The sequence below is a fragment of the Poecilia latipinna genome, unplaced genomic scaffold (genome assembly GCF_001443285.1).
Source record: "Poecilia latipinna isolate Pla-1442-1.1 unplaced genomic scaffold, P_latipinna-1.0 Scaffold257, whole genome shotgun sequence".
In the NCBI taxonomy this organism is placed as follows: Eukaryota; Metazoa; Chordata; class Actinopteri; order Cyprinodontiformes; family Poeciliidae; genus Poecilia; species Poecilia latipinna.
In genome coordinates, this window is record NW_015112873.1 from 41,501 (window position 1) to 53,254 (window position 11,754).

Sequence of the window (11,754 nt, forward strand, 5' to 3'; positions counted from 1 at the left end):
ATGGTTTCTTCCTTGCTGATCAGCCTTTCACCCCGTGTACATGTTTCATTGTGGTTCATAACGCTGTCTTACCAGATTCGACCAGCATCTTCCCAAAGTTTGTAGCTGTTCTTCTGAGATTCATTCACACATTTTGCGCTCATATGCTGAACCCGTTCCAGAGATAACTTGTTTGGTAATCCTACATAAAGCGGAAATGTAGTCTCACTTTCCATTTAAAACGCTCTCACACTTTTCTTTCAAATTTGCCAAGTTCCTCCTGCTCACTGTCATTAACAAAGGGTAAATTGCAAACGAAAATGTATATTAAAATTTCCACTGCAGGTTCTACTAACTACTCTCCATCTCAGCCCATGACCATGATCCAGGCTTCATAAATAAGAACAAAAAAACAAAAAAAAAAACTGACAGCTGAGCAGGCCTGGGTCTTGAATGTTGAGGCGACAATCTTTGTAAATGTCAGTTTTACCCAAAATGTGATGATAGCCTCTGTAAAGTCCAGGATTCTCTGTAAAAATCTGGGCTTCCCCACTTTCAGTCAGGTGACAGTCAATGCACGTCTTTGAGAAGCTGGAAGCAGAAGCATGCAGCTTGGCCAGTCCTGACAGGTATGACCCCACATGCAGCCCGCCTTCAGGCAAAGACAACACCTTTCCCATTACATCCAACTGACACTGTCAAAGGCACACGGTAAATCCACCCCTTCTCAACACATAACTTAAAGTCATGAGCATTTATAACAGACAGGCGCATCTCTAAATGTATCAGCTGACGTTAGCGGTCAGAAGAAGAAACGGCTTCCACAACAATACGTCGCTATTAGGATTGTCATAGTGAGTCATTTTTTAACATTTTTAACATTTTTTAACTGAGGCAGCCCACATTTTAAACAAACTCATATTCATGCCTGCCGTAGATGCTGACACTCTGCTGTACTTCTCATCGCTTCGAAGCATTATCAGACTGTACGTAGCTGTACGCCTAAGGTTGACGCTAGCTTGCTAACTACTGTTTGGCACAGCTGCTCTGCCATAAATTCAACTTCTCTCGCAGTGTGTCCACTTACCGGCTCCTTGTCAAGAATGCTCACTTTGCAGTCAGATGAAACTCCATACTGTCGTAAACTAATAACCCCGACTTGATTTGTTTTAGGATAAATATGTATTTATGAGAGGTTTTGCTGCACACAGCCATGACAACACGCCCATGCATTGCGTCACTGGTCATGCTGCCTTCACTGGCTGCTCGTAATAAGCACAATTATTCATGACAGCTAATTAAAAGTACCCAAATATAGATCTCCAGGTTTAGTAGAGATTTTGTTAGCAACGTTTGCGGTTTATTAGAAATATGTAAAATGAAACAGCAAATAAATGAAAATATTTGCTTTGTGTATGTTTATTGAGGTAATTAGTGTATTATTAGTTTGTTATATGATCTATAGCTTCACGTCAACTGGCACCCCAAGTAAAGATGTGAGCCAAAACATTAAAGGACCAGATAAAGCTGCATTTTTGCTTATGCAACATTATCTCACACTGGAAATTAGAGAGAAATCCGACCTCTATTTTCAGTACGTGTGTTGCGTGCAGGGAAAATCCTAAATGTTGAAACAACTGATTTTAGTAACAATTCTGTAACAATAATAATAATCAGTTTTATTTATAAAGCCCTTTATGTCTCCAATTGAAATCACCTCACTGATGGCACAATGCTGGAACCCCAGCTGTACAGTTTTTTTTGCTGTTGATGATATTGTTTTGTTTTGTTTTTTTCTAGTAGACGAGTACTCATATGATAAAGTCTGAGCACAGAAAGACCATTCTGCTTTGTGAAATGTCTCTAAGTCCTTTCTTCTCCGAAACCTTCTTCTCCAGTCTCATTTTATCCTGTCTTCATCTCACCACATGTTTTCTAAAGAGCAGATGTCTGAGGACTGAAAAAAAGATGGAAGAGATGGATTTTGTCTTCCAAAAGACCCGATGACCTATTTTCAGTTTTTTTGTTTGGTTTTGTTTTTGTGTTGTTGTTTTTTTGTTTGTTTGTTTGTTTGTTTTGTTTTGTTTTGTTTTGTTTTGTTTTGTTTTGTTTTGTTTTGTTTTGTTTTGTTTTGTTTTGTTTTGTCTGGTATTCTGGCACACTCCTCAAGATTTTTGTTTAAAATCTCCTGGTATTGCAAGATGTTCATAGTGCCAAGATTTCCAGAACATTTGGAAGAGAAACAGACCCAAAGCATCACAGACTCCAAAATAATAGTGGGCTTTAGGTGTTTTTCAACATATTCCTTTATATATTCATATCCAACTTACTTGAACCGTTTGCTGCCCAAAAAAAATTTCCATCAATCTATCGTAACTAAACCACACAGTTTCAGTTAAAATCCCACAAGAATTTAGCAAATAGCGTATATTTTCATGTTCTGGCATGCTTCTTATCCAAACATTTGACTTAGAGATAGCATCTACTGGTTGTCATAGAGACTCAGTGATCCCAAAATGTTTGCTGAAGTTCTCCAAATGTGAACTTTTGAGATGTTTTTGTGCCTTCCTTCATATCCACAGTTTTCTGTCTATTACAGTGTGTGGTGGGTCTTTATCCAGCCAGTCAGTGGCATCATACATCATATTTGTACCTCAGGAAGTCATGGATTACAAATTAGTAGTTTCTAGAAACTTGGAAAAACTTTAAAACATAAAATTTAAACACTTAGTTACATTTACCCAGAATGGATTGGTAGGGGTGGCAGTAAGTGAGATACAGTTTTTAAAGTCAATTAACAATTTTAAAAATATACAGTATTTCAGAGACAATGGTTGTCAGCTTATTCTGACCGCTTGTACTGCAATAAAATAATTTATCCGTGGCCAGAGTTGATCTGGTGTTTGATGAGTCACGCTAAATTATGAACATAATGGTTATAATGTCTGTTGTTTTCTGATGTGGCTTCTACAAAATGTAGCACAAGCCGCATCAGATCTCCAGTTTTTCTTCACCTTCAACACTGTCGCTTACATGACAAGGTAAATGTATGAAACGATGTACTCTACAAAAGATTACAAAACAACTTTGAAAACCGTGTTGTTGAATAATGAATGAAAAAGGCGTCTGAGGACAGCAATATTGTAAAGAGACAGCAATTCTATGACTGCAAAAAAAACTGATGCAAATACAAATATTGATCTCTTTGGGACCAAATCACTAAAACGGCTTAGATGAAATATCTGGTTGCAGATATTTCACTTAGATATTAGATATTTTAACATATAATTACTCAAACATGGAACAGCTGCCAAAGTGGTGGTTCAATGCTGCCCCCTGCTGACATGTGACATGTTTTTGTTTTTCTTCTTTATTGGTAAATCTAGTTTTCAATTAAACTGCGATGCTACATTAAAATGTGTATATCCTTAAGCTTTTTATATTACCGGGTCCACTATACCTTATAAAAACAGTAATGTAGATTTGAAATGAAATGATGTTACTATCTTCTAATATCGCAATAAAGGTGTCATTTCACAAAACTGATCAACAGAAGGAAAGAGCCATGTTTTTCTCGTAAACGAGTAAGGCATGTACGTCACGACTTTCTACAAGCTGGACAGGAAGGGCTGTTGAACTGAACACAAGCAGGACGCCACCAAAGCCAAGACAAAATAATCAGAGCAAAGAACTCCAACATGTTTCACTTCTAACTCTACATGCTGATGATTCAAAGGGATCATCAACATGTTTTTGGTAAATGTGAGACGTGTTTGCAGCCTTTTTGATCAGCAGTGGGTTTGACCTCTGAACTCTCCATGTATTAAATAGTTTCTCACAAAGTCATTTTTGTCTTGCTTTCTTCTGGGTTTTTCCCATCATACTGCTGGATGAGCCTCTGGCAGCTTCTTGGAGTAATTTTGGTAAACCCGTCATGCCCTTTAAAAATGTCAACATTTTTTGCCGCTCATTTCAGAAAGTGAATTATCAGCAGATGACGTGCAGCCCAAACCATCACCGACTGGACGTCTGTCCATTCGGTGGTGTTTCTTGTGGTTGTGAAGCCCACTGATCCATTAGCTGCTTCTGGTGTGGCGCCATATTGAACAATTTTCACAGCTTTCTAATTTTGAGACACTGAATTTTTGGTTTTTAATAAGCCACAATCATTTTTGATGGAAATAAAAGCTTGAAATATTTTACTCCATGTGAAATTAATTTTTGAGTTTCACTTTTTGAAATAAGTGGCAAAAACAGCTAACTTTTAAAGAATATTTTAATTTTTCTTTTTTTATTTCGTAGATTAACCTGTCGATTTTCTCATCCATTTTTGAATTTCTTCAAATTAGCATATTCCAGTGATGCTTTGAGGTATTTTGTACTTGATGTTTTCAATGAAGTTCAATCTATGTGATTCCAGGTCTGTCAATAATCAAGTTTGAGAATGGCTAATAAAAGTTAATTACAAATTTCACAGGACCAGGATACTTTGCAACAGTCCCCCACCCTCTTCACCTCCACCTAAAAAAACTAAATCAACTGATTTGTTTTTGTTTTTAAATTTGCCGACACTCTTTCATATTGGCATTTGTTTGATATAAACTATTCTGGAATAAGCAAATGTGGCACAAAAAGTTAAAACTGAAGACATTTCTAAGGTGCTAATACTTTTCACAGCACTGATCAGATGTAAAGCAAAAATGTGTTCAATGTTTGTAAATATTCTGAAATATGCTTTCATTTATGTATAAAAAAGACACTGAAGACATTTTTGCTTTACATTTGATTTTACTGCAATTCCCAAAGTGTCAGTTCTCAATTTAGCATCTTTTGACCGAAAACGGAGACTTTGGACATCAGCACAAGTGAGTTTTATTACAGTGACCTCAAATTATTTGGCTCTTGAGAAATAAAAATCACAAACACCAAATGAACTCTGAATACCATGAAAACAAAAAAAAAGCATAATGTTGAGGATTATGGTTTACTATATTTGTGCTGATATCAAGTACTCTACTACAAATCTGGCAGCTGCAGGTTTGCCTTTCTCTTAACAGATTAAAGATGGTTTAATACTGTCAGAAACCTGCTTTGTTTTGTCATTGAGCTAAACATCTGAGCTTACAAATTAGAGAATAAATTAAAGCCAGCACAAGCCTTTAGATTTTTTTTTTTTAAATAAAAAGAGGTACTATAAACTAGTGAATAATAAACAAGAGTTTATATGCGTCGAACCTAAAGGATCACAGTAGCGGCAAGCTGCCAGGAGGCGCCAGAATGATCCCAAAAACGTAGAAGAGTCCCATGAGGAGGTTGAGCTTAGCAGTTTTTTGGGGGATCTTGGCGTAGCAACGACTCCTGAACTGCTTCTCCAGAGGGAAGGCCATCGGCAGCGTGAGCAGCGGCAGAGCCATGCTGATGGTGTACCGGGTGGCGAGGATGCAAAACAGCACGTACGGGACGAAGAGCAGGAGATTGTAGAGGACGTAAGACAGCGTGGGGCCTATGAGGATGGCCAGCGTGACGATGCCGGCTTGCTTGTCCGAGTCCATGTCTCTTGTGTTGTTGCTGTGGAGGATGGCTTCTGTGTTGAGGGCCAGAGGGACGGCGTAGACCAGCGGCAGCACCGACAGGTAGCCCACCTGCACGGCGTGGGCGAACATCACCGCCAAGGGGCCGAAGGTGATGAGGATCACTATGTCTCCCAGGGCAACGTACTTGAGGCCGATACCTGGAGGACAAAAAAAAAAAAAAATGGTTTGGTTTGTAGGCTGTGTGTTTAAAGGCAGTTTATGATGAAAGTTCAGTGTCGCAGGTTTGAATAACAAGAACAAGCAGACACCACCTAACAGGTCATTTTGCTTTTCAGCATCACATAATAAAGCCTGATCATTATGATGTAGTGAACTCATCTTTACATTCCTGAGGAAGCAGATGTATCTTGGTCAAAGCCGCTGACGAATGCTACAAAAATTTGCCGAATTTGTTTTGTTTAGTAATAGTGTAAAACTTAAACCACAAGACATTTTTGTGCCTTTCAATTCAATATCTATAGATGAAAATTGTGTTTTACAGAATCATAATGTGAAAAGGTTTTTTGACGAAGATCTAAAATAATGGATGCACTTCCAATTAGAGCATTTATAATTTTCGTTTTGGAACAAAATCTGCAAATATGTGATGCAGAAATAAGCACCATATAAAAGTTCTACTTTATTTCATATCTTTCTGCCTCTTCCCAGCATTAATTTATTGTTTGAGTCAATATTTTTGCTTCACTATGCACTATTGGAAGTAGAATCAAAACACATTATTCCAACCATATAAATGTCTGATTATTTTGGCAACAATGAAAAGCTGTTTTTCATTTCTTTTAAAGTAAAGACAGGAGAAACATTGCTCCCTGTGCTGCATAGGAAGCAATTATGAATCTCCTTTCACCGCTCAGTTTGGGCTTTCTTCCATTGAACTGGATTTCTCTGCTAGAATTTCTAAAGGGCTGATCAGCGAACAGAAGGAGAAAGTTGTGAAGGATGACACTGATTTTCTGCGTTGTTTGAAATTTAGAGTCTGACCGTAGGTGTAGCAATGGCGGCAGAGAAAGGGAAGGAAGTAATTCAGTCAGTGTTGGTCACGCTTCCAAATATTAAATAACATTAACAGCTGCCTCATTCAGATCGGCACTTTTTTCTTTGCAGAGAAGGATATTTATGCACAGGGCAGGCAATTTCTGTGAAGCTCCTTAGCGTCAAACTGGTGCATTGCATACATCACTGCCAAATATTAGTTATTAGACGTTTCCCAAGAGCCAAGAGTCCAGACCCTCTGTACAAAGCAAAGAATAGTACAAATGGCTGGTTTTTACCAGGTTGAAAGTGTTTATAAAGCTGTGGTATGTCTGCCCCAAACCAAGTAGAAGTGTGAGAATATCATGGCCCTAAGTGAGCAGGATGCAAAAATAGGTTAAAACAGCAAAGAGAGACACCTCAGGTCCCTTTAAAAACTATTTCTTTAAAGTTTTTTTTCTTAGAACTCTTTACCTGTAAATGTTAATAGAGCTGTGTTGTTTACAGCATTCTAAAAGGTTATTTTAAACCAGTTATTTCTCTAATTTTAAATCTAAAAATGATTACTAATCACCCAAATATATTGTTCACATTCCTGCCATTTTACTTTAAAACTTTATTTTAAAACTAACCGTTTTGCAATGTCCCCTAAAAGACAATTCAGGTTGGAAATCGACTCACCTCCAGTGTATAAAAAAGAGCTGGAAAGACCCCCAAAGTAAATAAGAGCGAGGTGCTCCAGCTTCAGCGTCGACAGGAAGTAGAGGAAAGTGGCGCACAGGCACCCCAAGGAATACAGCAAAGCACCGAACATGACGACGTCCTGTGGTGCCAGAATTTTATCGACGAGAGTCCTGTCGTCGCTCTTCTTGTGGTCAATTCCTTTGGAGAAGTCGTAGTAGGTGTTCACAAGATTCCCGGCGCCATGGACCACGAGGACGGCCACGGCGCACACCATCAGGACCACCAGGTCCACAGAGCCGTCCAGCTTGTACGCCAAGGCACTGCCGAGGGCCACGGGTATGAGCGAGGCGCTGAAGCTCCACGGCCTCAGTGCCAGCACGTACGCCGCACACTTGTGTCTGACGTCGGAGGCGACGCGGGCCATCCTAGAGACGTGGTTGGCCGTGGCAGGGTGGGGTGGCCTCGAGTTGTTGCCGTCGGTCTGCCACTGCTGGCCATTGTGACCATTCGATCCAGCCAGCACGAATGTTTCTACTCTGTTGTGCCTCTGATCTTTAGCCATCTTTCTCACCATGAGCAGGGTTAATTATTCTGGTGTTCCTGTGGGGGAAAAAAAAAATAAAACTAAGCAGGAAGCTGACATTTGATAGCGACATACAGCCTTGAACATGCTATTTGTAATTAACTAACCATTATAGTTGCTTGTTGGCTACTTGTTATCCTTCTGCATATTTTTATTTGCTACCACACCAAATGTAAAAAGTGTTCTACTGGGAATTTATCACAGCAAGACTAAAATAGCAAAAAATTATGAAGTGGAAGAAAATGACACATTGGTTTTTTTTTTCCTACATAAAAAATCTTTAAGGGTTTGGTGTACATTTGTATCCAGAACCATATTAGTCTGTATTTCGCAAAACAACATTTTGCTGTAATTACTTTTGCAATTTGTTTTGGCATTTCCTGAAACTGAAACATTTAAATACTTAGTAAGGCATCTCACCAGATCTGGTGAGATGGATCAGATCTGACTGATCCAGGCAGACTGGATGGATCAGAACGTCAATTTTCAAATCTTGCCATGGATTAAGTCTGGACTTTAACTGGTCCATTCTAACGATGCATGTTGATCCCCTCGATTGTAGCTCTGTCGTCCAACCGGAAGGTAAACCTCTGACACGCAACACGCCTGCGACTCCATTCACACCTCAGAGCTTGTAACACGAGGGGTTTAGACATTAATGGCTAGGGAATAACAAATTTACATTATTATACAAATTGACTGCCTTACATTGTCTCAAGTATATTCAGTATTGTCCCTTGATAAAGATATAATATTTACGAACATGTGATGTGAGGGGTGTGCTCACTTTTTGTTGGATGCTGTGCATAACAGAGCCCTGTATCCGGATCAGAGTCTGGACATGCTAATCAGGGGCTGAGTTCTTTTTTTAAAAAAATGTTTAGACACATTACAAATCTGAACACCAACGAGCCTTACGTGTAATGCTTTAAATTCCTATTCAAACACTTAAAGCATGTAGACCATGTCTGACACACTTAGATAAGTGCTTTTCATAGTGATGTTGTTCTTTACGCTCATTCTGATTGGGTCTCTTGTCGACCATGCGGGGTTCTGTTCAAAACTAAATTCAGGAGAAGCCAGCTCGGACAGTCAAACGAACTGACCCTAACTGTTGAGATTATAGGATTAAAGCTAATAAGCTAGCCGCCTAGCCTTAAGAGTGGTAATTTAGAGAGGTGAATATAAGTGACGGCAGTAGCTCTTACCTGCTACGTCTTTATTATCCGACCAGAACCCGGTTTCTCTCCGCTTAAAATCATATTTCTACGCTCAAAGAGCCTGGCGCTGCAAAAAGCAACGACAAAGTCTACGTGTCAACTCCGAGGGTAAAGTCACTGGTTGGCTACGGAACGCTTTTTCTCCCACACGAGCGCGACGACGCGTGAGGGACAGAAGAAACTATTTCTCGCACAATGGTTCCGCCCTGAAAATATACTAATAAAATAAGACCCGGATGTGCAGGGTCGTAAATTAAAATGTACAAATTAGGTCATAATAAATAAATAAATAAATAAATAAATAAATAAATAAATAAATAAATAAATAAATAAATAAATAAATAAATAAGTAAGTTGTTTTTCTTTGGTTCATTAGACGTTAATAACAGAAAGGGGGACATCATTAAGACCTTGGAGCTCAGCAGGTGGTAGGTGGCAAACAAAGCCAGTAATTGGTTTCAAGAATTTCTTAATTTATCCATAAAAATACTAAGATACTAACTGTTACTCATAATATAATATGACTAAAACTTTAAATGACAATGGGTTTTCTGACATACAAACTGACAAAAGTGGAACAAATAATGGAATATGATAAGGACTGAGATCTCAGGAGGCATGTTTGCTTTGCGACATCTTATTTAACAACACTGACTAGAATGCACAATAAGTAACTGTTCATGCAATGTTTCTTCAACAGTCGAACAGCTATGAGAAGATATTTGCTAATAGAGGTCAATGTCATTGCTCCCAAATTATAGTCAAGCAACAGATTATTATTTATGTTCACTGAAGTTGAAAAGATGGACAAATATTTTTCTCCCAAGACTAAATACTTGTAAATAAATCATTGTGTAATCATTAAATACCTTGCGTCAGGTGCAATAAAGTAGAAAGTGCTGCTGATTTATATTTTTTAAAAAGGTTGTTTCTTTTAATCTTTGGACAAGCTCTTGGGCAAAATGTATAAAGCAACAATAACATAAAAAAAGAACTCACTGATCCAAGCTTTACGTTCTCTAGTTTACTCTCACATGGCCTCATTGTTCTTGTTAGTCACTGGAACCTCAGTTATCCATCCAACTGCGATGAGTAGCAGACAATATAGCTAGCCCAGAGTAGCAGACTCGAATCAATCCTCAGTGAGGATAAATCCATCAATCCATTTTCTGAACACCCTTGTCCCTTAGTGGGGTTGGGAGGGTTGCTGCTGCCTCGCCAGTCTGTCGCAGTGAGGATAAATATTTATATATTTTTTTGTTTTGTTTTGTTTTTTCTTTTTTTTTGTTTGAGAGATTAACTCAGAAAACAATCATCAGCTGGACCTCATGACAACCTGAACGCCTATGTACATATAAGCCCAGATCTATCACTATCACTTTTTGTCTTGAATTCATTGCTTCTCCAAATTTATTTATGCAAAACCTCATTAAATTTGACTAAATACTAGTATATTGCATGGTGAAATGCTTGCCTGTTAAGCCAACGGTAACTATTATTACAGCCGGTAATACTAGCTATTCTTAGCTAACTTTTATATTACTCTTAGTAATAGCTACTTCCTAGCTGAGTGTCCTTTCACCACATGCAGTGTGTGACTCATTTCAGTGTGAATAATGACACTCGCTTACCAGTTTTTGCTGGATGTCTTTTGCTTTTTTTCTGAGGATGTTTCACACATTTTGCACCAAACTATGTTTATCTCTGAAACACCAGAACTCATCATTTCCTTCCAGAACAGTAATGATGGCTGAAAGCGTTTGCAAAGTGGGCCTTGTACTTTTGTTTTACTTCTGGGGCATTGGTTTCTTCATTGCTGAGTGGCCTTTCAGCCCATGGACTTGTTTCGCTGTGGATCATGGCACTGTCTTGCCATCTTTGGCCAGCATCTTCACAAAGTCTTTAGTTTTTGTTCAAGGACAGATTGATACATTATGCACCTATAAGTGTCCATCTCTGGGATGCAAAAACTGTTTCCTTCCTGAAAATCATGGTGACTGGACATTCCAATGGTGTTTATACTGGTGGATAATTGTTTAAACAGATGAATGTGATACCTTCAAGCAACTGGAAATGGTACCCAAAGATGAAAGAGTCTTGTAGAGGTGCACCAGTCTCTTCTTGATATTTTGGCTGGTTTATTTAAATTTTCTCAATATCTTACGCAAGAAGGAGGTGTATTTGAGGTGTTACCCACATCTTGATAAAAAATTCAGATCTCTAGCCAACTTATCAGAGTCAGGAAGCAGGGATTTGTCCTGCAGGTCATTGTGTCCTTGGGCAAGTCACTTCACATACCTTGCCTGCTCCTGGTTAGGGGTTCTGACTCATTTTGTTTGTTTGCCCTAGTGTGACTACATTGTAGGTTACTTACCACTATCTGTGTGTAAATGTGTGCATGAAAGGGTGAATGACTGATCGCGTTGTAAATTACTTTGGAGTTCCTCAGACTTTTACATGTGACGCTCTTGTGAAAAATCGCAAATTACACGATGACCATGCAGCAATTCTGAAATTAAATATGATGCTCATGTGAAATTAAAAATCTACATACTATTGCACACATGACACCTATAACTAATGTGCATTAGAAAACCATAAACTTCAAACTGTGGCATGTGAAGGCCATTTACTTCAGGTGCAGCCCCCACCAATGATATGAATGATATTAATAGCAGTGGCTTGCTATGGGAGGAATAAGAGCAACTAAACATCCAGGCAG

The 11,754-nt window shown here is 38.7% G+C and overlaps 1 protein-coding gene across 2 annotated transcripts; it reads right to left on the reverse strand.

The window, feature by feature from the left end:
• Nucleotides 1-4,752: 4,752 nt before the first annotated feature.
• ubiad1 (UbiA prenyltransferase domain containing 1) lies at nt 4,753-9,217 on the reverse strand. Of its 2 annotated transcripts, none has more exons than XM_015033075.1 (3): nt 9,021-9,217; nt 7,227-7,829; nt 4,753-5,710 (listed from the first exon to the last, which is right to left on the reverse strand). In XM_015033075.1, the coding sequence occupies exons 2-3, from the start codon at nt 7,801-7,803 to the stop codon at nt 5,223-5,225; spliced, it is 1,065 nt and encodes a 354-aa protein (XP_014888561.1). In that variant the 5' UTR covers nt 7,804-7,829; nt 9,021-9,217; the 3' UTR covers nt 4,753-5,222. The 2 variants fall into 2 exon arrangements, with proteins under 2 accessions (XP_014888561.1, XP_014888562.1); XM_015033076.1 differs by lacking the exon at nt 9,021-9,217 and adding an exon at nt 8,233-8,986.
• Nucleotides 9,218-11,754: the final 2,537 nt, after the last annotated feature.